At 43.6% G+C, this 25,691-nt stretch overlaps 1 protein-coding gene across 1 annotated transcript; it reads left to right on the top strand.

Moving 5' to 3' along the window:
- Positions 1 to 17,933: 17,933 nt before the first annotated feature.
- On the top strand, positions 17,934 to 22,814 carry LOC141147542 (up-regulator of cell proliferation-like). Its single transcript, XM_073634772.1, has one exon. It carries the CDS (start codon positions 17,939 to 17,941, stop codon positions 22,628 to 22,630), a length of 4,692 nt encoding a protein of 1,563 aa, XP_073490873.1. The 5' UTR covers positions 17,934 to 17,938; the 3' UTR covers positions 22,631 to 22,814.
- The last annotated feature ends 2,877 nt before the right edge of the window (positions 22,815 to 25,691 follow it).

Raw genomic sequence — 25,691 nt, 5'->3', positions numbered from 1 at the left:
TATATTCTATTGTAGATTCCTGTAGTAGCAATAGATCCTCTTGGGACAAGAAGAAATAGTCAAAGCAGGAATATTTTTCATGTGGTGGTGAAAAGAAAGTAAAGTCCATTACAGTTAGGTGCAGTAACTGCATGAAGGTGCAATATCAAGTAATGGATCTTGCCCAGGGGCTTTTTAAGGGATGGGGTGTAATTGTTAGAGGTATCTGATAATGGGTTCAGGGTATGCTCATATCCCCACTTAGGATCAGCATTCCTGATGCAAAAGTGGGTCCCCTATTTAACTGTCAAATGAGGCATGTTTCCCGTTAGGGCTGTATATGTTTTCTGGGGCAACCAGCCTGTTTTCTAACATGCCTTTTAGTAAAAGAAAGCACCCTTCCAAGTCTGATAGTTGATCTAGAAACTGAAATGTAACCACTTACCACCCAGGCCAAGTCTGACATTTCTCTCCTACATGTAAAAATTTTTTTGCTAGAAAATTACAAAGAATCCCCAAACATTATATATTTTTTTTAGCAAAGACCCTAGAGCAGTGGTTCTCAACCCCTCTAGTGCCGTGACCTCTTGATAAAATTTCCCAAGTTGTGGAGACCCCCAACCGTAAAATTATTTTCATACCATGGGTTGTCAGCACCCAAGGCAAGACAAGTAATTTGTGCCCCTAACCCATGGACATTTAGTGCTCCCTAAGTCCCTTCCACTTGTACAGTATTAAAACCCCTTATGGTACATTTTAGGTTGTACCACTCTTTTTCTCTTTTCTTTCCCTTTTATCTCTCTCTATCCTAATTTCTTGTTTTTTTTCCTGCATCCCTCTTTCTAGCCATCTTTCTTGTTCTTTCTATTATTCTTTCTATCCCTTTTTCTTTGTTCCTCCCTCTCTTTTCCTCTCCCTTCCATGTATTCTCTATTTTTATTCCTTCTCTTACTCCTTGGTGGGGGGGTGGGGGGGGGGGAGTTGGGATCAGTGGCAATGTTGGCGGGGAGTTCTGATCAGCCAACTTAGGTGCTCTTGATCAAAGTCATCTGCTGATCTGAGAACTGTAGTGGGGACTTTTAATGGCAACTATAATCACAGGTAGTGTTACTCACTGTGTCTCCGACTTTGTGGTGTCTCGTAGCAGTGACACCTATGCTGAAATCAGTTGATAGGGTCTCCTCCAGACGGTGGGTGGCTGCGGGCTCCAGGGACAGCCCTGCTGGGCGGTCACAAAAAGGCTGGGAGAGCGGTGCGGGCTTCAGAAACAGCCAAGGATTTGGTGACCCCTGGCAAATTACCATTTGACCCCCGAGGGGATCCCGACCCCCAAGTTGAGAACCACTGCCCTAGAGAATACAATGGCGGTTGTTGCAACTTTTTTATCTTGCACGGTATTTGCGCAGCAATTTTTCGAACGCGTTTTTTTGGGGGGGAAAAAAACTGTTTTTGTGCTTTAAAAAAAAAACAGTAAAGTTAGCCCAATATTTTTGCATATTGTGAAAGATGAAGTTACGTCGAGTAAATAGATACCTAACATGTCACGCTTCAAAACTGCACATGCTCGTGGAATGGCACCAAACTTCGGTACTTAAAAATCTCCATAGGCGACACTTTAAAATTTTTACTGGTTACATGTTTTGAGATACAGAGGAGGTCTAGGACCAAAATTATTGCTCTCACTCTAATGCCATGTACACACGGTCGGATTTTCTGACGGAAAATGTGTGATAGGACCTTGTTGTCGGAAATTCCGACCGTGTGTAGGCTCCATCACACATTTTCCATCGGATTTTCCGACACACAAAGTGTACACAAATCCGACACACAAAGTGCCACGCATGCTCAGAATAAAAAAAAAAAATGAAAGCTATTGGCTACTGCCCCGTTTATAGTCCCGACGTACGTGTTTTACGTCACCGCGTTCAGAATGATCTGATTTTCCGACAACTTTGTGTGACCGTGTGTATGCAAGACAAGTTTAAGCCAACATCCGTCTGAAAAAATCCTAGGATTTGTTGTCGGAATGTCCGATCAATGTCCGACCGTGTGTACAGGGCATTACACTTGCGGCGATACCTCACATGTATGGTTTGAACACCGTTTTCATATGTGGACGGGACTTACGTATGCGTTCAGTTCTGCGTGCGAGTTAATTATACTTTATTTTTTTTAGTTTGACACTTTAAAAAAAAAATAAAAAATGTTTTGATCACTTTTATTCCTATTACAAGGAATATAAACATCCCTTGTAATAGGAATATGACATGACAGGTCCTCTTTACAGTGAGAAATGGGGTCAATAAGACCCCACATCTCACCTCTAGGCTGGGAGGCCTGAAATAAAAAAAAAAAAAAAACGATCTCAGCTTCCCAGCGGCGCCGATTGTTTGAATTCAGAGGCCGGGCCATCTGGTCCACCGGAAATCTCTATAGTGAACATCCGGGGCCGGAGGATCTGTTCTCTGACTCACCGATCGCAGCGGTGAGTCGGTAGAAGCACCCGAGGGTGGCGGGGGGCGACGCCTCCCATAAGAACGATCAAGCGGCAGAACAGCCGCTATGATCATTCCTTTGGTGTAGGGAATTGCCATCTGAAAAAAATGATATCAGAATGATGCCTGTAGCTGCACTCAAAGTCAAGAACATCATATGACGGCCGGCGGGCGGGAAGTGGTTTTTAAGATTCTTTGCCATTGCGACGATAGCTTTTGTTTTAGATAACTCATTGGAGGTGTGTTATATGGTTGGAAGTCTAGAGTTCATTAGTTTAGGAACAGAGGAATTTTAAATGTATTTTCTGTATAAATGCTATTTTGTGCTTGGTGTTTATGGAGTTCTTGAAAAACCAAGGGCCACTTTTCACGGATGTTGAGACCTTTTGTGTTCAGTGAGAAGAATTTTAAGCCACCAAGTTTGTAGGTTTATTTTATCTTCCCCATCTTTATGAAGGATATAGTTGAGCAATTTTAAGTGTCAGAGAGCTACCAAATATGGAAGACTTTGTAAGCCACCTAAACATTTCTGAGTGGTAAATGAACCCCAGCTGTGGGGTTGTGTAAAGGTAAATGGGAAAGGGAAGAGAGAAAAAAGAAAGAAAAAAAAAAAGGAGGCAGATGGGAAAAGAGGTTACATAGTTACATAGTTACATAGTAGGTGAGGTTGAAAAAAGACACAAGTCCATCAAGTCCAACCTATGTGTGTGATTATGTGTCAGTATTACATTACATATCCCTGTATGTTGCGGTCATTCAGGTGATTATATAATAGTTTCTTGAAGCTATCAATGCTCCCCGCTGAGACCACCGAATGTGGAAGGGAATTCCACATCCTTGCCGCTCTTATAGTAAAGAACCCTCTACGTAGTTTAAGGTTAAACCTCTTTTCTTCTAATTGTAATGAGTGGCCATGAGTCTTATTAAACTCTCTTCTGCGAAAAAGTTTTATCCCTATTGTGGGGTCACCAGTACAGTATTTGTAAATTGAAATCATATCCCCTCTCAAGCGTCTCTTCTCCAGAGAGAATAAGTTCAGTGCTTGCAACTAGGGATGAGCTTCGTGTTCGAGTCGAACCCATGTTCGACACGAACATCGGCTGTTCGATCGTTCGCCGAATTGCGAACGATATGGGCCAATCGCGCCAAATTCGTGTGGCGCGTCACGGCCCATAATTCACTGCGGCATCGCAGTGCATTGCTTGCTGATGATTGGCCAAGCATGCACTATGACCCGCATGCTTGGCCAATCACAGCGCCGCCTTAACAGAGAGCCATAATTGGCCAAAGCCAAGGAGGCTTTGGCCAATTATGGCTCAGGGGATTTAGTACACGCCCCACACTATATAAGGCCGCCTGCACGGCGGCCCTGTGCAGTGTGTTCCGGTGTGCTTAGAGAGAGAGAGACAGTGTCATTTCATTTGAGTTAGCTAGATTAGGCAGGACAGTCAGTCAGTTAGCTGCACTTAAAGTGTATTGTGTATATATATATGCATCCCAGGTGTTGCATATATATATATATATATATATATACACTGTATTCAGTTTAGCTAGATCCGTTCTTGTTATCTTCTAGACTATTTACATTTAGTGCAGTGCGTCCTGCTCACAGTGTTCAGCGAGATCCGTTCCTGTTATATTCCTACTGACAGGCAGGCTTGTCTTGTTACAGTATTTTGAAGAAAATTACTGGTGTTCTTTTGATCCTATTAGTACCACAGTCAGGCAGCTAGACTATTTACATTTAGTGCAGTGCGTCCTGCTCACAGTGTTCAGCTAGATCCGTTCCTGTTATCTTCTTACTGACAGGCAGGCTTGTCTTGTTACAGTATTTTAAAGAAAATTACTGGTGTTCTTTTGATCCTATTAGTACCACAGTCAGGCAGCTAGACTATTTACAGTTAGTGCAGTGCGTCCTGCCCACAGTGTTCTGCTAAACCTACAAGTAAGTGGGGTGCGTCCTGCTCACAGTGTTCAGCTAAACCTACAAGTTAGTGGGGTGCGTCAACCTCACAGTGTTCAGCTAAACCTACAAGCTAGTGGGGTGCGTCCTGCTCACAGTGTTCAGCTAGATCCGTTTCTGTCATCTTCTTACTGACAGGCAGGCTTGTCTTGTTACAGTAAATACAGCTACCTGAAGAAAATTGCTGGTGTTCTTTTGATCCTATTAGTACCACAGTCAGGCAGCTAGACTATTTACAGTTAGTGCAGTGCGTCCTGCTCACAGTGTTCTGCTAAACCTACAAGTTAGTGGGGTGCGTCCTGCTCACAGTGTTCAGCTAAACCTACAAGTTAGTGGGGTGCGTCCACCTCACAGTGTTCAGCTAAACCTACAAGCTAGTGGGGTGCGTCCTGCTCACAGTGTTCAGCTAGATCCGTTCCTGTTATCTTCTTACTGACAGGCAGGCTTGTCTTGTTACAGTATTTTAAAGAAAATTGCTGGTGTTCTTTTGATCCTATTAGTACCACAGTCAGGCAGCTAGACTATTTACAGTTAGTGCAGTGCGTCCTGCTCACAGTGTTCTGCTAAACCTACAAGTTAGTGGGGTGCGTCCTGCTCACAGTGTTCAGCTAAACCTACAAGTTAGTGGGGTGCGTTCACCTCACAGTGTTCAGCCAAACCTACAAGCTAGTGGGGTGCGTCCTGCTCATAGTGTTCAGCTAGATCCGTTCCTGTTATCTTCTTACTGACAGGCAGGCTTGTCTTGTTACAGTATTTTAAAGAAAATTACTGATGTTCTTTTGATCCTATTAGTACCACAGTCAGACAGCTAGACTATTTACAGTTAGTGCAGTGCGTCCTGCTCACAGTGTTCTGCTAAACCTACAAGTTAGTGGGGTGCGTCCTGCTCACAGTGTTCAGCTAAACCTACAAGTTAGTGGGGTGCGTCCACCTCACAGTGTTCAGCTAAACCTACAAGCTAGTGGGGTGCGTCCTGCTCACAGTGTTCAGCTGGATCCGTTTCTGTTATCTTCTTACTGACAGGCAGGCTTGTCTTGTTACAGTAAATACAGCTACCTGAAGAAAATTGCTGGTGTTCTTTTGATCCTATTAGTACCACAGTCAGGCAGCTAGACTATTTACAGTTAGTGCAGTGCGTCCTGCTCACAGTGTTCTGCTAAACCTACAAGTTAGTGGGGTGCGTCCACCTCACAGTGTTCAGCTAAAGCTACCTGTAGAAGGTTGGTGGTGTTCTCATACTACAGGCAGGCAGTTGATTTTGCTAGCTGCAGTATCAGTACATATATATATATATATATATATATATATATATATATATATATCCCAGCTTAGTGCAGCTACAGGCCATTAGTATGTCTGGAAGGCCAAGAAGGAGAGGCAGACAGTCACAAGCCAATAAGAGAGGGCAAGCAGGCTCTGTGTCTAGTGCTGGTCGTGGAGACGGTGCATCCTCATCAGCACGTGGCCATGGGACACGCTTGGCCTTTTTTTCGGCAGCTGGCCATGTTGAGCCGCAACATGCGGAAGACTTGGTCGAGTGGATGACCAAGCCGTCCTCATCCTCTTCATCCTCTCTCACCCATGCACAGGGTACTTTGTCTGGCAAAGCAGCGGCCTCTTCCCTCGGTTCAATGTCATCAGTGACTCCTTCCCTAGCCCCACCATGTCCTCCTGAGGAGTCCCTCGAACTGTTTGACCACAGTGTTGGGTACATGCTCCAGGAGGATGCCCAGTGTTTGGAAGGCTCTGATGATGATACTGAGCTCGATGAAGGCAGTAACACGAGCACGGACAGAGGGGGTGCCCAAGAAGGACAGCAATCTTGCAGTCATGCTCCCCCCGCTGCAGCATACTGCCAGGTTTGCTCTAGTGATGAGGAGGGAGGGGATGATGAGGTCACTGACTCAACGTGGGTGCCTGATAGGAGAGAGGAGGAGGAGGAGGCGGCACATCACCAACGAGGCAGGATGCCCTCCAGGGGCCAGCCTAAGGGCAGCACATTGACTGCATCACACCCCAAAGCTACACATGTGCAGGGCGCTGCAGTCTCTGCGCGTTATTCAAAAAGTTCTTTGGTGTGGGCCTTTTTTGAGACGAGTGCATCAGATAGCACCGCTGCTATTTGCAACATATGTCTCAAGCGTATCTCGCGTGGCCAAAACATCTCCCGCTTGGGTACCACATGCTTGACCAGACATATGTTGACCTGCCATGCAGTTCGTTGGCAAGCGTATCTAAAAGACACACACCAAAGAACAAAGAGCAAAGAGGACCTCTGCTTGCTCCTCATCAGCTGAGATTTCCAACCCCACTAGACCTTCAGTCCTCTCTGAGACCTGCACTGAGAGGAATGAAGGTGTAGAATTAGGTGTGTCACAGCCACGTACTTGTGGGCAATCTGATTTTGGTACACCGACGTCAGATTGTACCAGGCAAATTTCCCTGCCCCAGCTGCTGCACCGCCGAAAGAAGTTTGCTCCCAGCCATCCACATGCCCAACGGTTGAATGCTAGCTTGGCAAAATTGCTAGCACTTCAACTGCTGCCTTTTCAGTTGGTAGACTCTGCCCCCTTCCGTGAGTTTGTGGAATGTGCGGTTCCTCAGTGGCAGGTACCCAAACGCTACTTTTTCTCACGGAAGGCGATTCCGGCTCTCTACCAGCATGTGGAAGGCAATGTCCATGCCTCGCTGGACAGGGCGGTCAGCGGTAAGGTGCATATTACCGCTGACTCATGGTCCAGCAGGCATGGACAGGGACGTTACCTAAGTTTCACGGCGCATTGGGTGACTCTGCTGGCAGCTGGGAAGGATGCAGGACAAGGTGCAGTAGTGTTGGAGGTTGTTCCGCCACCACGCCTCCAAAATGCTAATGATTGTGACACACCTCTCTCCTCCACCCCCTCCTCTTCTTCTTCCTCCATGGCCTCTTCCTCGGAACCAGCGGTGCTCCGTAGTCGTTCAAGGGGCTACGCAAGTACGCAGGCCAAAAGATGCCATGCGGTGCTTGAGCTGGTGTGCTTGGGGGACAGGAGCCACACTGGGGCAGAGGTTCTGTCAGCTCTGCAGGGGCAGGTTCAGAGGTGGTTGACGCCACGCCAACTTAAGGCAGGAATGGTGGTTTGCAACAATGGCACCAACCTCCTCTCTGCCCTCCGACAGGGACAAATGACCCATGTGCCCTGTTTGGCTCACGTCCTTAACTTGGTGGTGCAGCGGTTCTTGGGCAGGTACCCGGGCTTACAGGATGTCCTGAGGCAGGCCAGGAAAGTCTGTGTGCATTTCCGCCGGTCATATAATGCCAGTGCTCGGCTGACGGACCTCCAAAAGGAGTTTAACCTGCCCAAGAACCGCCTAATCTGTGACATGCCCACCAGGTGGAACTCAACGTTGGCCATGCTGCAGCGGCTGCACACGCAGCAGAGGGCCATCAATGAGTACCTGTGCGACTATGGCACCAGGACAGGGTCAGGGGAGCTTGGTTTTTTTTCCCCACGCCAGTGGGCCATGATCAGGGATGCATGCACTGTCCTGTCACCATTTGAGGAGACCACGAGGATGGTGAGCAGTGACAGTGCATGCATCAGTGACACTGTCCCCCTTGTCCACCTGTTGGAGCACACGCTGCGTGGAATAATGGACAGGGCACTTGAGGCAGAACAGAGGCAGGAAGAGGAGGACTTCTTTAGCTCTCAAGGCCCCCTTTATCCAGACAGTGTTCCTGCGTGCCCGCCGATCACACAGGAAGAGGACGAGGAGGAAGAGGAGGAGGAGGAAGATTGTGTCAGTATGGAGGTGGAGCCTGGCACTCAGCATCAGCAGCAGTCTTTAAGGGATCAGTCCCAAGAAACACATGGACTTGTACGTGGCTGGGAGGAGGTGGCTGCGGACCATGTCATCCTTAGTGACCCAGAGGACTCCGGACCGAATGCCTCAGCAAACCTACGCTGCATGGCCTCCCTGATCCTGCAAAGCCTGCGTAAGGATCCTCGTATTCGTGGTATCAAGGGGAAGGACCAATACTGGCTGGCAACCCTCCTTGATCCACGTTACAAGGGTAAGGTTGCGGACCTTATCTTGCCATCGCAGAGGGAGCAGAGGATGAAACATCTTCGGGAGGCCTTGCAGAAAGGTCTGTGCAACGCGTTCCCAGAGACTGGGAGGTTACAAACTCCTGTTTCTGGACAACGTGTTGCTGAGGCTTCGGTCAGTCAAAGAAGGAGCGGTGGAGAAGGTGGCCGTCTGACCGATGCGTTCAGACAATTTTTTGGTCCGCAGCCCCAAGGTATGATCGGTTCCAGCAACCATCGCCAGCGTCTGTTTTACATGGTGCAGGAATACCTAGGGGCAAGATCAGACTTGGACACCTTTCCCACCGAAAATCCTCTGGGTTACTGGGTCTTGAGGATGGATCACTGGCCAGAGCTTGCACAGTATGCAATTGAGCTACTGGCCTGTCCTGCATCCAGCGTTCTTTCGGAACGCACATTCAGTGCTGCTGGAGGTGTGATAACCGATCACAGGGTGCGTCTGTCCACTGACTCGGTCGATCGACTGACCTTCATAAAAATGAATGAGTCTTGGATCACCACCAGCTACCAAGCACCTGATGCTGATGTAACCGAATAATTTTTTTTGAAATCTCAGATCCCTTCAAAGACTGCCTATGCTGATGCTGAGTGACTATCCCTGAGTAATTATCCTCTTCCTCCTCAATCATCACGCTGATAGCTTGTAAGAACATTTTTGGGTCTGGGTGCCACCACCAGTGCCTAAGGCACAATTTTTCAGCCCCTGTTTAACAGGGGCGTGTAATTACGATTTTTGATGTAATACTTTGCAGCAGGGCTCGTTCCTGCATTCCAACTAGAGTGTCTGTGAGGGGTTGCAGTGTTGTGGCACCAGCACCAGTGCCTAAGGCCCAATTTTTCAGCCCTTGTTTAACAGGGGCGTATAATTACAATTTTTGATGCAATACTTTGCAGCAGGGCTCGTTCCTGCATTCCAACTAGAGTGTCTGTGAGGGGTTGCAGTGTTGTGGCACCAGCACCAGTGCCTAAGGCCTAATTTTTCAGCTCCTGTTCAACAGGGGCATGTAATTACAATTCTTGATCTAATATTTCACAGCAGAGCCCTGTGAGGGCTTACAGTGTTGTAGCCACAGCAACACCTAAGGCCCAAATTTCTGCTGAGTATATAGGGCAGGACCCTACTTTCAAACAACTAACTTACAAACGACTCCTACTTGCAAACGGAAGGAGACAACAGGAAGTGAGAATAAATCTACCCCTAGGAAGGGAAATTCTCTCCTGTAAGAGTTAATATGGGAAAAACATTTCTCCTTTCCACTGATGCTTTCCAATCCATTGGGACAAAAAGTGAGGTGAAATCTTCTGAAGAGGAGGAAAGACAGCAAAACAAATGTCACAGGGGTGATAACCCTTCCCTATGTTTTCCAAAAAGCTTAAAAAAGATTTTTTGGCTGGAGCTAAACACGTTAAAAATGTACCCATTAAAAATTACAAAGAGATTCTACTTAACAACAAACCTACAGCCTGTATACTGCTGTTCAGAGTATATAGGGCCTGGTGGCCCCACACCTTTCCTTATTTTAATTTGGGTGCGGGGTTCCCCTTAATATCCATACAAGACCCAAAGGGCCTGGTAATGGACTGGGGGGTACCCATGCCGTTTGTCTCACTGATTTTCATCCATATTGCCAGGACCCGACATTACATTAAACCCGCAAGCAGTTTTAAATGAGATTTTTTCCTTTAAAAATGACATTTGGTGCAGGGACTGTTCTAAACACGGGAAACACGCGTCACTTTACAGGCATACTATAGACACCCCTCAGGTACGATATTTAAAGGAATATTTCACTTTTTTTTTTTTTACTTTAAGCATCATTAAAATCACTGCTCCCGAAAAAACGGCCGTTTTTAAAAGTTTTTTTTGCATTGATACATGTCCCCTGGGGTAGGACCCGGGTCCCCAAACCCTTTTTAGGACAATACCATGCAAATTAGCCTTTAAAATGAGCACTTTTGATTTTGAACGTTCGAGTCCCATAGACGTCAATGGGGTTCTAACGTTCGTGCGAACTTTCGGTCCGTTCGCAGGTTCTGGTGCGAACCGAACCGGGGGGTGTTCGGCTCATCCCTACTTGCAACCTTTCCTCATAACTAAGATCCTCCAGACCTTTTATTAGCTTTGTTGCCCTACTTTGTACTTGCTCCATTTCCAGTACATCCCTCCTGAGGACTGGTGCCCAGAACTGGACAGCATACTCCAGGTGCAGCCGGACCAGAGTCTTGTAGAGCGGGAGAATTATCGTTTTATCTCTGGAGTTGATCCCCCTTTTAATACATGCCAATATTCTGTTTGCTTTATTAGCAGCAGCTTGGCATTGCATGCCATTGCTGAGCCTATCATCTACTAGGACCCCCAGGTCCTTTTCCATCCTAGATTTCCCCCAGAGGTTCTCCCCCCAGTGTATAGATTGCATTTAAAGACACGGGAAAAGGGGAGGGGAGACATGAGCTAAATCAAGAAGAAACAGAGAAGAAGGAAGTGGTAGCAGAAGAAAAAGTGAAGATTAATAGACAGAGGATATGTCTGGTGGGTGAGAGGTAATAATCCACAACACTTGTCTGAGTATGTACTGTATCAGCTCTGCAAAGTGTCTATCTGTGTGGGGTAAGGCGAGGTGTGACGGTCAAGGTTTAGAGGATACTTGAGCTGTAGAGGGAATAGTATAGGAAGAAGTAAAGGTGGATGCTTAGGTTACCATCAATCAAAAGAGGTGTCAAAAGGGAGGCTGACAAGTCCTTTTAAGATATTACAGCACACAGGCGATTATTTTTGTATTGTCCAGAGGGAGGGTACTTATATAATATAAAGGGATGCCTCCAATTAAAAAGGTATCAGGAGTCATAACAGCCTGGTTTGTAGAAGAAGGGTCTCCACAAAAGGAAATTGGGCTATCAGGATCTAAATTTGAAAAGTATGTGGTCATAATGATAAAAAGAAAGAACTATAATATCAAAACAGTAAAATACCACACAAAGCTAAAAATGGAGTGCATCAATCAGAAGCTTATGTCACAACCCAGCAGTCAATGTTTTAAATAGTCATTCTAAGCTACTTTTTGTGATATAGAGTGCACTTAAAATGTGTGCATATAGGGATTATTCAAAATGCTAGTGTATATACAAATTGTGGAGACAGCCATCAGAAAGAGGTGGTCTGTGATCATTAGATAGCCTCTAAATTGTGACTGTCCTACAACCAAACCAGGTAGCATTGATTCAAGTTAACAGGAAGTGGGTCACAATCTGTTTTGGCTGACGGAACCCATAATATATATAGTAGATCACACAAGCGGCTAATTAGCGTGTTGAATGAGATTGAATAGTTATGCAGAGGTGTAGTGTTCCATAAAGGGAGTCAAAATTTCAAATGCTAGAACATAACATTTCTGAAAATCAAAAGATATTTCATATGAAATAAGGCAGGTCCCTTTTACATGTAATGCGCAGTAGGTGATACTGAACATTGGGCGAGAATTGACTCTACATTATCAATTCAAATAGTGGTAGAGGTGCTGATAGAATGTTGAAATACCCCTATCTGTGTTTTCCGAGTGCTAGTAAACCACATAGTTGGGTAGTTCATAAGGAATTTTAGTAGCTGGAAGGAAAATAATATTCACTCTGCATGCATAGTTTAGCTATTAGGCATATATCTGTATATGAAAGAAAAATAGGGATCTAGTAACGCATACCTCTGTCTTAAGAAACTATTCCAATAAATGCATAACATGTTGTAGAAAAAGTGGGGCCTGTGAACCAAAGCAATTATAATGGTTCAAACAGAAAAAAAAAAACCTCTGAGTAATCATCACACTAAAGATCCGAGGTTAGTGTAAAGTTGGGTGAGAGTATCCTAATTAAACCAAATATCATCTCTACACAATGTGTGAGATGTGGGTTAACTACTACCAATCAGAACTGAGAATCAGATTCACGTTACCAGATAGGAGCCATAAAGCAGTTCAAGTCTGTCCAAAAACAATGACAAAAAACTTGATAAGTGCCCTCACTAGTGAAAGATAAAGTGAGTAAGTCTGTGTATTGTTAGGCTTCCTCCTGTGCATCTTCAGCAGGTCTTCTACACTGATATGGCTGGTGTGGTTGGTCTCTCCTTCTAGTCAGATAACGTTGTTCAGACGCTTACAGTAGCTCACACGAGTAGAAGTCCTGTTGTAGAAACTCTTGGCAATTGTAGTGTCTCAAAGAACCTGTCTAGGTTATCAGGAGTCTGCAGAGTTGCCATTCTACATTGATGGGTTGCATTCAGACTGAAGGGATAGCACCATCTGTAGGGTATGTTTCTTTCCATCAAAGCCAGTAGGATTGGCCACAGAGCTCTCCTGTTTTGCAGGCTGAAAATACTGCTGGGACCTTGAAGAAGGGGACATACCCCGAAAGCTTGTACTGAAAAATTGTGTCCTAGTGCAAATAAAAAAATTATCACCTCAAGTCAGCTAATGGGGATACACTTTCAAAGCTGTCCCATTAAATGTGAATCTCCTATGTAAGCCAAAAGTCCATGAAACAACAAATTATACCCTGGGAGGGTCCCCTTCCCTGCTCTTAGGTCATAGAGCTCTGTGAGCTCTCTCCAGCTCTAGTGGTTTGTCTCTGTGTCATTCCAACAGTTCATAGAACATAAATTGCAGGGCCATGGGGAGCTGATCATGTTCCACTGACTCTGGGATGCCTCTTATTCTGAGATGCCATCGACAGCCTCTGTTGTCAAGATCTTCTAGCTCCTTGTGCATCTCCATGAGCTGGCGTGCATTATAGAATGATCCTTCTTGTATGCTCCGGATGACATCATCATGGCAATTCACTTTCTGTTTCACATCCACGAGGTGGTCAGCTACACGACAGAGCTCCTCTTTAAGATCCAAGATTTGGATGCATTTTTGATGTTGGATGCTATTGTTTGCAAATCCGACATCTTAGGCATCTGTTGGATTAAATGAGGACAGTGTCTGGATCCGGGATTTGTTCTTGACTGCTGTGTCTACTCCTCTGCGGGAGGCAGGGAATGGAGAAGGGCTGAGCTGGGTATCTTCTAACATACCAGGCGGCTGTGTCCGGAATGTTTAAGATATGTTATACCCCAATTGTGCATGTGGGGTCTTGGTAGTATACAGTGGTCTGTCAATCTTATTAGGTCAGAGAATAGCTGATAAATCCCTCTTACAGCAGCTGAGCTGTTACCTTAGACGACCATCTCTATACAGCAGCAAGTAGGGATGAGCTTCGAGTTCGAGTCGAACTCATGTTCGACTCGAACATTGGCTGTTCGCAAGTTCACCGAACAGCGAACAATTTGGGGTGTTCGCGGCAAATTCGAATGCCGCGGAACACCCTTTAAAAGTCTATGGGAGAAATCAAAAGTGCTAATTTTAAAGGCTAATATGCAAGTTATTGTCATAAAAAGTGTTTGGGGACCTGGGTCCTGCCCCAGGGGACATGGATCAATGCAAAAAAAAGTTTTAAAAACGGCCGTTTTTTCAGGAGCAGTGATTTTAATAATACTTAAAGTCAATCAATAAAAGTGTAATATCCCTTTAAATTTCGTACCTGGGGGGTGTCTATAGTGTGCCTGTAAAGGGGCGCATGTTTCCTGTGTTTAGAACAGTCTGACAGCAAAATGACATTTTGAAGGAAAAAACTCATTTAAAACTACCCGCGGCTATTGCATTGCCGACAATACACATAGAAGTTCATTGATAAAAACGGCATGGGAATTCCCCAAAGGGGAACCCCGAACCAAAATTAAAAAAAAAAAATGACGTGGGGGTCCCCCTAAATTCCATACCAGGCCCTTCAGGTCTGGTATGGATATTAAGGGGAACCCCGGCCAAAATTTAAAAAAAAAAATGACGTGGGGTTCCCCCTAAATTCCATACCAGACCCTTCAGGTCTGGTATGGATTTTAAGGGGAACCCCGCGCCAAAAAAAAAAAAAAAAAAAACGGCGTGGGGTCCCCCCAAAAATCCATACCAGACCCTTATCCGAGCACGCAACCTGGCAGGCCGCAGGAAAAGAGGGGGGGACAAGAGTGCGGCCCCCCCTCCCTCCTGAACCGTACCAGGCCACATGCCCTCAACATTGGGAGGGTGCTTTGGGGTAGCCCCCCAAAACACCTTGTCCCCATGTTGATGAGGACAAGGGCCTCATCCCCACAACCCTGGCCGGTGGTTGTGGGGGTCTGCGGGCGGGGGGCTTATCGGAATCTGGAAGCCCCCTTTAACAAGGTGACCCCCAGATCCCGGCCCCCCCCTGTGTGAAATGGTAAGGGGGTACATAAGTACCCCTACCATTTCACGAAAAAAGTGTCAAAAATGTTAAAAATGACAAGAGACAGTTTTTGACAATTCCTTTATTTAAATGCTTCTTCTTTCTTCTATCTTCCTTCATCTTCTGGTTCTTCTGGCTCTTCTGGTTCTTCTGGTTCTTCCTCCGGCGTTCTCGTCCAGCATCTCCTCCGCGGCGTCTTCTGTCTTCTTCTCCTCGGGCCGCTCCGCACCCATGGCATGGGGGGGAGGCTCCCGCTCTTCTTCTCTTCTTCTTTTCTTCTTTTCTTCTTTTCTTCTCTTCTTCTCTTCTTCTTCATTTTCTTCTCCGGGCCGCTCCGCAATCCATGCTGGCATGGAGGGAGGCTCCCGCTGACGTCACAGGGAAGTCCCGTCAAGTCACCGTGCGTCAGAGGGGGGCGGGGTCACCGGGTGGCCCCGCCCCCCGTTATTTAAGAACTGTCAGACGAGGAGCGCCGTCACACAGCGGGAGCCTCCCTCCATGCCAGCATGGATTGCGGAGCGGCCCGGAGAAGAAAATGAAGAAGAAGAGAAGAAGAGAAGAAAAGAAGAAAAGAAGAAAAGAAGAAGAGAAGAAGAGAAGAGCGGGAGCCTCCCCCCCATGCCATGGGTGCGGAGCGGCCCGAGGAGAAGAAGACAGAAGACGCCGCGGAGGAGATGCTGGACGAGAACGCCGGAGGAAGAACCAGAAGAACCAGAAGAGCCAGAAGAACCAGAAGATGAAGGAAGATAGAAGAAAGAAGAAGCATTTAAATAAAGGAATTGTCAAAAACTGTCTCTTGTCATTTTTAACATTTTTGACACTTTTTTCGTGAAATGGTAGGGGTACTTATGTACCCCCTTACCATTTCACACAGGGGGGGGGCCGGGATCTGGGGGTCACCTTGTTAAAGGGGGCTTCCAGATTCCGATAAGCCCCCCGCCCGCAGACCCCCACAACCACCGGCCAGGGTTGTGGGGATGAGGCCCTTGTCCTCATCAACATGGGGACAAGGTGTTTTGGGGGGCTACCCCAAAGCACCCTCCCAATGTTGAGGGCATGTGGCCTGGTACGGTTCAGGAGGGAGGGGGGCCGCACTCTCGTCCCCCCCTCTTTTCCTGCGGCCTGCCAGGTTGCGTGCTCGGATAAGGGTCTGGTATGGATTTTTGGGGGGACCCCACGCCGTTTTTTTTTTTTTTTTTGGCGCGGGGTTCCCCTTAAAATCCATACCAGACCTGAAGGGTCTGGTATGGAATTTAGGGGGAACCCCACGTCATTTTTTTTTTTAAATTTTGGCCGGGGTTCCCCTTAATATCCATACCAGACCTGAAGGGCCTGGTATGGAATTTAGGGGGACCCCCACGTCATTTTTTTTTTTTAATTTCGGTTCGGGGTTCCCCTTTGGGGAATTCCCATGCCGTTTTTATCAATGAACTTCTATGTGTATTGTCGGCAATGCAATAGCCGCGGGTAGTTTTAAATGAGTTTTTTCCTTCAAAATGTCATTTTGCTGTCAGACTGTTCTAAACACAGGAAACATGCGCCCCTTTACAGGCACACTATAGACACCCCCCAGGTACGAAATTTAAAGGGATATTACACTTTTATTGTTTGACTTTAAGCATTATTAAAATCACTGCTCCTGAAAAAACGGCCGTTTTTAAAACTTTTTTTTGCATTGATCCATGTCCCCTGGGGCAGGACCCAGGTCCCCAAACACTTTTTATGACAATAACTTGCATATAAGCCTTGAAAATTAGCACTTTTGATTATTCATGTTCGTGTCCCATAGACTTTAACGGTGTTCGCATGTTCGAACGAACTTTTTTCCTGTTCGCATGTTCTGGTGCGAACCGAACAGGGGGGTGTTCGGCTCATCCCTAGCAGCAAGCCACACCTCAGACATATCATTTTAAATGGATTTACCAATTAATCCTAACTTCAGCTCTCACTTTTAAGCAGTTACAACAAGTATATCCTACACAAAAAGATGAAGTAACTACTAAGTCCTCTAAAATCTTCAATTCCAGCTCACAGGTGCTCACTTCTCTGGGGTACATTCCACCCACACACAGTTGTAAAAATGCTGTAAGATATTAAATGTTTGCCCCCTACTGTTGGGGAGGGGGGGGGGCAAAAAATTTGGTAGGACTGTTTATGCTTGTGCTTAACAGTAAAGTTGAGCTTATCCTTGGAAGTGGTGTGTGGCTTCAGAACCTTGCAGTTACAGAAAGTACTTTTACTTTTTGGCAAAAAGGATTAGACCAAAAATAATGTATAATAATTTAGTAATCACTGCTAAAAGTGCTATATTGTTTGTCACAAGCCCTATAACTGTCACTTTTGCTAGATAGATTGGTCTTTTGCAGAAAGTGGAAATATGATAGATCTACTGGCAGAATCAACAGATAATGAGAGTACATTAGGCAGAGAACTCCAAAAAAAAGTGCTGTTAATGCCAGTGACAGACTGCATCAAATATCTATTTTTTTTATTTGCCCCGATTTTTATTTTAAAGTGGTGTTCCACCCCAAATAAATAAAAAATTCATGAATGTGCCTAAAAAAAAAAAAAATTTGGAAAAATCTCTTTTTTTTACTCGCCTCTAAATGGCTGTTGCTAGGGGGTCTCTCATAGTCTGCCTCCTTCAGTGCCTGGGCTCTTGACATGACTTCCCCTCGGCACAGGAAGGGCTCAGCTCTACCCCCTCCCTTTTGTCAATCATCTGGGACACGTGACAGGTCCCAGATGATTGCATGGCCAATCATGGCACGCCACGCCGCTCGCGCATGCGCAGGTGGTGCCTGGCTGTGAAGCCACAGCCGGGCACCCACAGATACAATGCTGGCGCCATCAAATGGAGGGGTAGACAAGCGGGGCTTCGATCCCCCGCATCGCTGGACCCTGGGACTGGTAAGTGTCCGATTATTCAAAGTCAGCAGCTGCAGTATTTGTAGCTGCTGACTTTTAATTTTTTTTTTTATAATGGGAACACCACTTTAATTAATGTAATCGCCAAACTGTGCTTCAGATTCCTTTTAATGTCTAAACATTCAACATGTTTTGTACCCTTTTCTTTAGGCAAGAAAGCTTTGGGCAATGAAAAATCACTGCATTGTTTTCTGCAGATGCTGGAACTGGAAAAATTTAGATCTTCAAAACTTACACTGAGAGAAGTTCTGAATATTGGATCTGAGATCTGTAAGACAATTAAACCACATCCATTAAAGAATGTACCTTGGTACTTTCTTCAAAAACTCATTGGACTGATTGGAACTGCACGGAGCTTAATTTTACAAGAAATAGGCCATGCCAATGATGACCAAGAGTTTAATGTTGACGATTTGTTTGGTAACATAGACAGTGCATCAGATTCCGTGAACCCTCTTGATGTTGTGTGTGCTCTCCTCCACTGTTCAGACAAGTTTCTTCAACAGGAGATTGTAAGAAAAATGTCCATGTGTCAGTTTGCCGTCCCTCTGATCCTCCCTGCAGAGGATGCTTCTAGTGGTTGTATTTTACTACTGTGGGCAATGAGAGATATTGTAAAGACATGGAGACCAAAAAACCTATCAGACAAGAAGGGGTTTGTAGAAAAAAACATAGTGCACCTTCCTTTAACAACATTCTCTTTTGTCAGGTTAGGGAATTATTCTTCTTCAAAATCCCACACCCTAAATCAAATCCTTAGCTCCGAGGAACAACTTCACGACTTTTTTGTACATAAGAACATGTGTGGAGGAAACATTCAGCGGAAAATTTCTGATGGATTGGTGGAAATAGCCTGCTACTTTCCAGGTGGTGGGGATTCCGATCTCTTTGCTGATCCTATCGCCATTGTCAATCTCCGAGGAGACCTACTAGATCACAGGAAACAATTCAGTTTTCTTGCAAGGGTCTCAACCACTGTATTTATATTTATTGAAAACACAGATGCATCCAGCCATTGTTTTACAGATATTGATGTTTCAAATGAAAAATTATTTTTCATTATCAATCTCCAGAATTCCAAAATCACAGATACAAAGTTTAAGACATTCCTGGAAAACTTATCAAAAGCTAAAAATAGTAACTATCTTTTTACTGTATGCAAAGATGCAACAGGGCAAATAAACTCTAAGTATCTGGCAACATTATTTTCTGATCTTAAAGGAAGAATCCTAGTCCAGACTCAAGACAGACAGCTAGCAAAGAGACTTCAGTTACTTATTAAAGATCACGCACCAGCAAGCAAAAATCGAAACACTCTTGAAGAGTTTTCCCCCATTGCATGTGATCTTGGAATGGACGTAGATGAGAACTGTAAAGAGTGTACATATCCAAAGGCTCTTGCTTGTGGAATAACTCAGAATATAAGAGATGTGACAAATTACAAGAACAAAACCCTTAAACTACAAGGACATTTTTGGAAGGAACTGACTAAAAATGAAAAAGAGCTCTGCCGAATGAGAAAACAAGGCAACATGAATGGAGAGGAATACAAGTCCAAAATAAACAAAAAGATTGAAGATCTGCATAGACAGCAATATCAGCAGGAAATTCCTGATGGCATGAAGAAATTTCTTGCTGCATTCACAGAATTGTGGCAGACTGAGTTATTATATTTCTTGAAGTGGTTGAAATTTTATCTGGCTACAGTACCAATAAATAATATGTCACTGTTAAAACTTCAACCTAACGATAATGAAATCATGAATCAAAATGTATCTGGAAGTCACATTGGAGTTGAGCACTTTATTCGTGAGTTAGGGCAACTTTATGAAGCTGAGTGTTTTCTGGTGAAAAATGGTGACATTGATAAAAGCCAAACAAAATTTCAGAATCTTCCAGGGATTGCTGCTGATCTGTTGCTTAATGGATTCCCTCTTGAACTGATTGATGGAGATGTCTCAAATATCCCCCTGCAGTGGATAACTGAAATCCTAAGTGAGCTGGATAATAAGACTCAAGGAAAGTGTAAAATGATAACAATATCTGTACTGGGAGTACAGAGTTCAGGAAAATCCACCCTTCTGAACACCATGTTTGGTCTGCAGTTCCCGGTGGCCAGTGGACGATGCACACGAGGAGCTTTCATTAATCTTCTTAAAGTAGAGGATGAACTCCAGGAACAGCTTGGCTGTCACTATATCTTGGTGATTGATACTGAAGGTCTTAAAGCCCCTGAACTGGCTTCTCTTGATGATAGTTCTGAACATGACAACGAACTGGCCACACTAGTGGTTGGGTTGAGTGATATCACTATCGTCAACCTGTCCATGGAAAACGTAGTAGAAATGAAAGAGATTTTACAGATTGTGGTCCATGCATTCCTTAGAATGAAACATATTGGAAAGAAACCCAATTGCCAGTTTGTACATCAAAATGTAGGTGATGTGTCTGCTCATGACAAAATTATGAGAGAGAAAAAACTACTGATGGAACAACTTGATGAGATGGCCAGAGTAGCAGCAAAGATGGAGAATAATATGGATATCAAAAAGTTCTCAGATATCATTGAGCATGATGTTGAAGCACACAATTGGTATATTCCCAGCTTGTGGCATGGTGTTCCCCCAATGGCTTCAATTAGCACTGGATATAGCGAAAACATCTTTAAATTTAAAATGGATTTATTGAAATTTTTAAAACAGAAGTCACATTGTAAGGGTAATAACCCCAAAGAATTTGTAGATTGGATAAAGAGTTTGTGGAATGCTGTCAAACACGAAAAATTCATTTTTAGCTTTAGAAGCACCTTGGTGGCAGATGCCTACAATCAGTTGTGTATAGCATATTCAAATATGGAATGGAAATTTAGGAAACAGGCAAACAACTGGAGGATCAAAGTTGAGAATGAGATAAAAAATAGTATTACCGATGAAACTGTATGTGAGATTCCAAAAGATCTAAGAGATGAAATGTATCAAATGCTGAAGGAGCAAGAAAATATAATAATACAATTCCTGGAAGAATACTTTGAAAGTGAAAATAGGCATTCAAGATTGGTAGAAAAATACAAAGGGGATTTCCTGAGGAGCGCATCCCTGCTGAAAAATGAACTTGAATATAACTTAAATGAAAAGTGTAAGGAAGTTATTCATATCCAAACTGGAAAAATTAGAATAAAAGCAATACAAGCAACGTTTCATGAAAAAATTTCCGAACAAGGCAGCACACTCCTGCATAAATACAGATATGCAGAACAGAAGCTAAGTGAAAATGATCTGGAGTCAGAGTTTGAAATCATGTGGAACAGAATATTACAAACGTTAAATCTGAGCAGTTTGAAAAAGCAGGACATTGGTAAACTGATGCTGGAACACCTGAGGCGAGATATGAAAAATAAAGCAAGCTATATTAATGAGAAACTGGTTAAGCTTGACAGCTTGCAAAAATACTGCAGTAAAAAGTTTAAAATAAAGGATAAACACCTAGAAGGAACAACATTCGCAATCCGCACAAAGTTGTTCAGTAGTCAATTCCACACTGAGGTAGAGGCAATAGCTCGGAAATTTCTTGACAGATGTCGTCGTCATGTCACAAAAATCATTAACACCAAAGAGGACTACAATGAAACATTCTGTCAGCAATTACTGGAGATCATATGTGAAGGTCTTCGTGAAAAGGATGTGCAAAAAATGTATTTCAAACCCTTGTTTGAGCTGGACCTAAAACTTTTAGCTTTAGGGAAGGCAGCACCAATATTCCAGAAAATGCATGAAAACTTCATAAGAGAAAATGATCCAAAGCTTTGCTTGGAAAAACTTAAGCCTAATTATTTGGATGTGTTTAAACTGGTTGTTGTAGAAAAGGATGACTATAAAAGTAGAGCACATAAGTTCTGTAAAATGTGCCTGACGCCAGCACTGTCTCAATATGTGCTCTCAGACCTTGGAAACCGTATTGTCGATGATATCTTAAACAGTGAAGACTCTATAAAATACGGCTCTAGAACTTTCTTCCAAACTGCTCTACTGAAGGATCTATTCGCAAAAAACATATTCAATCAGTATGTGAAATATTGTCTTGAATATGAGATATTTGTAAAAGATTGGATCACAAAATACATAACAGCTCGATACACAAATTCTGGAATCTTAAAGTTTATATCTTTGAGTCTTGGAGCTATTACTACAAAAGTCTCTAAAACACTTGAGCAGGATTTTCTCCTAAAGCATACAGAACTGTCCAAAGGCTTAAATGACTTCTGTAAAATTTTAAAGAATGACTTAGTCATATCACGAGAATACATAAATGTGATCACATTTGAAAACAAAGTAAATGTAAGCCAATTCTTCCAATATGTTAAGTCATTTTTAGGGGACATTAAAGGTCAAATCGAAAGGGAATTGACATGTTTAAATATTGAAGTTCTCCTCTCTATGATAACTGTGCAACCCCAAGATGAGCTGTTTAAGAAAGTCTTTGGATGTGGAAGGCAATGTCCATTTTGTAAAGTTCCTTGTGAAGCCGGGGGAACTGGTCATGGTGAGCACTTTGCCTCAATTCACCGACCTCAAGGATTGGGAACATACAGAGACGAAGAGACAAAGATTCTTTGCCATGAACTGTGTTCAACAGAAGTTGTGAGCAACCACACATTTAAATGTCCTGAGACAAACTGGGAACCTCATCCTTTCAAAGATTATCGTGCATTTTTCGATGACTGGAACATTCAGCCTGATCCAAGTATTGAAGCCTCTGTATACTGGAAATATATATTTAAAGAATTTAATGAGGAATTTGCAAAGGAATATACAGCTTTACCAGCTGAGCTTCCTGAAGACTGGTACAGAATTACCAAAGAGAGAGCACTTGAAAGCCTAGAAAATAAATAAAAAAACAAGTCCAATCAACATTTAAAATAATTCAATGACTTGTTGTATCCAGGAAAGGTTGTTGCTATGATAAAGTAAAAGTGAATTAAATTTAAAGTTCATGGCCATTAAAAAAATAATTAGGGACTTCCTAGACCCTGAAGCCCACTGGCGGGTCTGCCACTATATGTTTATCTCAATTGTGACATTGTGTTCTTTGTGCATGTGATTTTGTTTGTGGAGGTGACCCATTGTATGTTTACCAATGTTGAGGTTCCTGTATCACTAAAAATAATTAGGAATGCCCCCCCCCAACCCATGCTCCTTAACAAATCTCTATCTTACTTTATAAAAAGAAAATGTTTCAAACACCCAATTTTACTTTAACCACTAAGCCACCGCCCACCGTCATATGACGGCGGGACGAGGCAGCTCTTGTTCTGGGCGGACGTCATATGACGTGATCGCCCTCCCGAGCCACTAGGGGGCCGCGATGTCCGCCGGGCACCCGCGATTGCCGGGTAACAGAGCAGGACCATGGATCTGTGTGTATGTAAACACACAGATCCACTTCCTGTCAGAGGAGAGGAGACCGATGGTGTGTCCCTTGTACATAGGGACACCGATCGGTCTCCTCCCCTAGTTAGTCCCCTCCCCCTACAGTTAGAATTACCTCCCTAGGTCATACATTAACCCCTCGATCACCTCCTAGTGTTAACCCCTTCCCTGCCAGTCACATTTACACAGTAATCAATGCATTTTTATAGCACGGATCTCTGTATAAATGTGATTGGTCCCAAAAATGTGTCAAAAGTGTCCGATATGTCCGCTGCAATATCGCAGTCACAATAAAAATCGCAGATGGCCGCCATTACTAGTAAAAAATACATAAATAAATAAAAATGCTATAAATCTATCCCTATTTTGTAGACGCTATAACTTTTGCGCAAACCAATCAATATACGCTTATCGCGATTTTTTTTTACCAAAAATATGTAGAAGAATGCATATCAGCCTAAACTGAGGAAAAAATTTGTTAAAAAAAAAAAATTGAATATTATAGCAAAAAATAAAAATATTGTGTTTTTTCAAAATTGTCCCTCTTCTTTTGTTTATAGCGCAATAAATAAAAACCACAGAGGTGATCAAATACTTTCAAAAGAAAGCTCTATTTGTGGGGAAAAAATGATAAAAATTTCATTAGGGTGCAGTGTAACATGACCGCGCAATTCTCATTCAAAATGTGACAGCGCTGAAAACTGAAAAATGGCCTGGGCAGAAAGGGGGTGAAAGTGCCCTGTATTGAGGTGGTTAATGCCATATTCCATGGTCTCAGAACAGCTGATTTCTCAGTTCTCTCACTTTCAGCAAGTGAATGTGGGAGGGTACCTCTAAAGCACCCACTTCCAACATGAACACTTGTCCTGCATTGGTTACAGAGCAAACACAATGATATCATTGAGTAGGACTGGATAAAGAGTGGGGCTACAGCCAATTGGTTAGGAACAGTGGGGAGAGGAAAATCAAAGGACCATGGATTAAGGTAAATATTATTTGGCGTTAGAAACTTAATTTTTGAAAGTTAGGTAGAGATTCGTTAAGACATGACTGGAGGTGGGAAGCATAAAAAGGATTTTTTTAACTTATCTGTAGTTGTGTTGTAACTGTAAATAAAAGTATAATCCTGACTCTGTGACTTCCAGATTAAAAAGACCTTTCAGAGTGATTTTGAGAGAGACATCTGTTTTACTTGCAAATCATTATGTGCATTGTACCTCTTCTTTTTAGAACCTTACTTCCTGCTCACAATATTTGTAGCAGATTACAGCTTAGTTGACCTGGAGAGTATGTATTTACACTTCTGAATTATCAGGATCAAGAACAATTAAAATGGCAAATGTATGTTTTATTGCAGTAAATCATTGCTGTTTCTGAAAAAAAAAAACTTTTATAATACAGTATTCATCTGGAATCTCTATGCTACACTTGTGAAAATGATCCCCATGTAAGTAAATATGTTTGAGAATTAAAAAAAAAAATCTTTGATTTCACGTTTGACATGGTTTGTATTTATACACTGTATGTACCTGAGGACAACCATATTTAAGCATACCTATGCATGCCCTTCTTTCTGCTTAGCAGTGCTACTCCAGTGGTCGTGTCTTTTTGATTTTCTAAGTTAAAACTAGGGATGAGCCGAACTGTTCGGTTCACACCAGAACTTGCGAACAGGCAAAAAATTTGTTCGAACACGCAAACACCTTTAAAGTCTATGGGACACGAACATGAATAATCAAAAGTGCTAATTTTAAAGGCTTATATTCATGGTATTGTCATAAAAGGTGTTTGGGGACCTAGGTCCTGCCCCAGGGGACATGGATCAATGCAAAAAAAAGTTTTAAAAACGGCCGTTTTTTCGGGAGCAGTGATTTTAATAATGCTTAAAGTGAAACAATAAAAGTGTAATATCGCTTTAAATTTCGTACCTGGGGGGTGTCTATAGTATGCCTGTAAAGGGGCGCATGTTTCTCGTGTTTAGAACAGTCTGACAGCAAAATGACATTCAAAGGAAAAAAAGTAATTTAAAAACTACTCGCGGCTTTTAATGAATTGCCGGTCCAACAATACACATAAAAGTTAATTGATAAAAACGGCATGGGAATTCCCCACAGGGGAACCCCGAACCAAAATTTAAAAAAAAAATGGCGTGGGGGTCCCCCTAAATTCCATACCAGGCCCTTCAGGTCTGGTATGGATATTAAGGGGAACCCCGGCCAAAATTAAAAAAAAAGGGCGTTGGGGCCCCCCTTAAAGTCTATACCAGACCCTTCAGGTCTGGTATGGATTTTAAGGGGGAACCCCGCACCAAAATAAAAAAAAAAGGCGTGGGCCCCCCCAAAAATCCATACCAGACCCTTATCCGAGCACGCAACCTGGCAGGCCACAGAAAAAGAGGGGGGACGAGAGAGTGCCCCCTCCTGAACCGTACCAGGCCACATGCCCTCAACATTGGAAGGGTGCTTTGGGGTAGCCCCCCAAAACACCTTGTCCCCATGTTGATGGGGACAAAGGCCTCATCCCC

The sequence above is a fragment of the Aquarana catesbeiana genome, linkage group LG06, assembly GCF_042186555.1.
Source record: "Aquarana catesbeiana isolate 2022-GZ linkage group LG06, ASM4218655v1, whole genome shotgun sequence".
Classification (NCBI taxonomy): Eukaryota; Metazoa; Chordata; class Amphibia; order Anura; family Ranidae; genus Aquarana; species Aquarana catesbeiana.
The sequence above is the reverse complement of the archived record's forward strand: the minus strand, read 5'-3'. Positions and strand labels throughout refer to the sequence as shown.

What these genes read in the sequence shown, in the direction of transcription:
- LOC141147542 (XM_073634772.1), top strand. Translation starts at nt 17,939, where the DNA reads ATGCTGGAACTGGAAAAATTTAGATCTTCAAAACTTACACTGAGAGAA.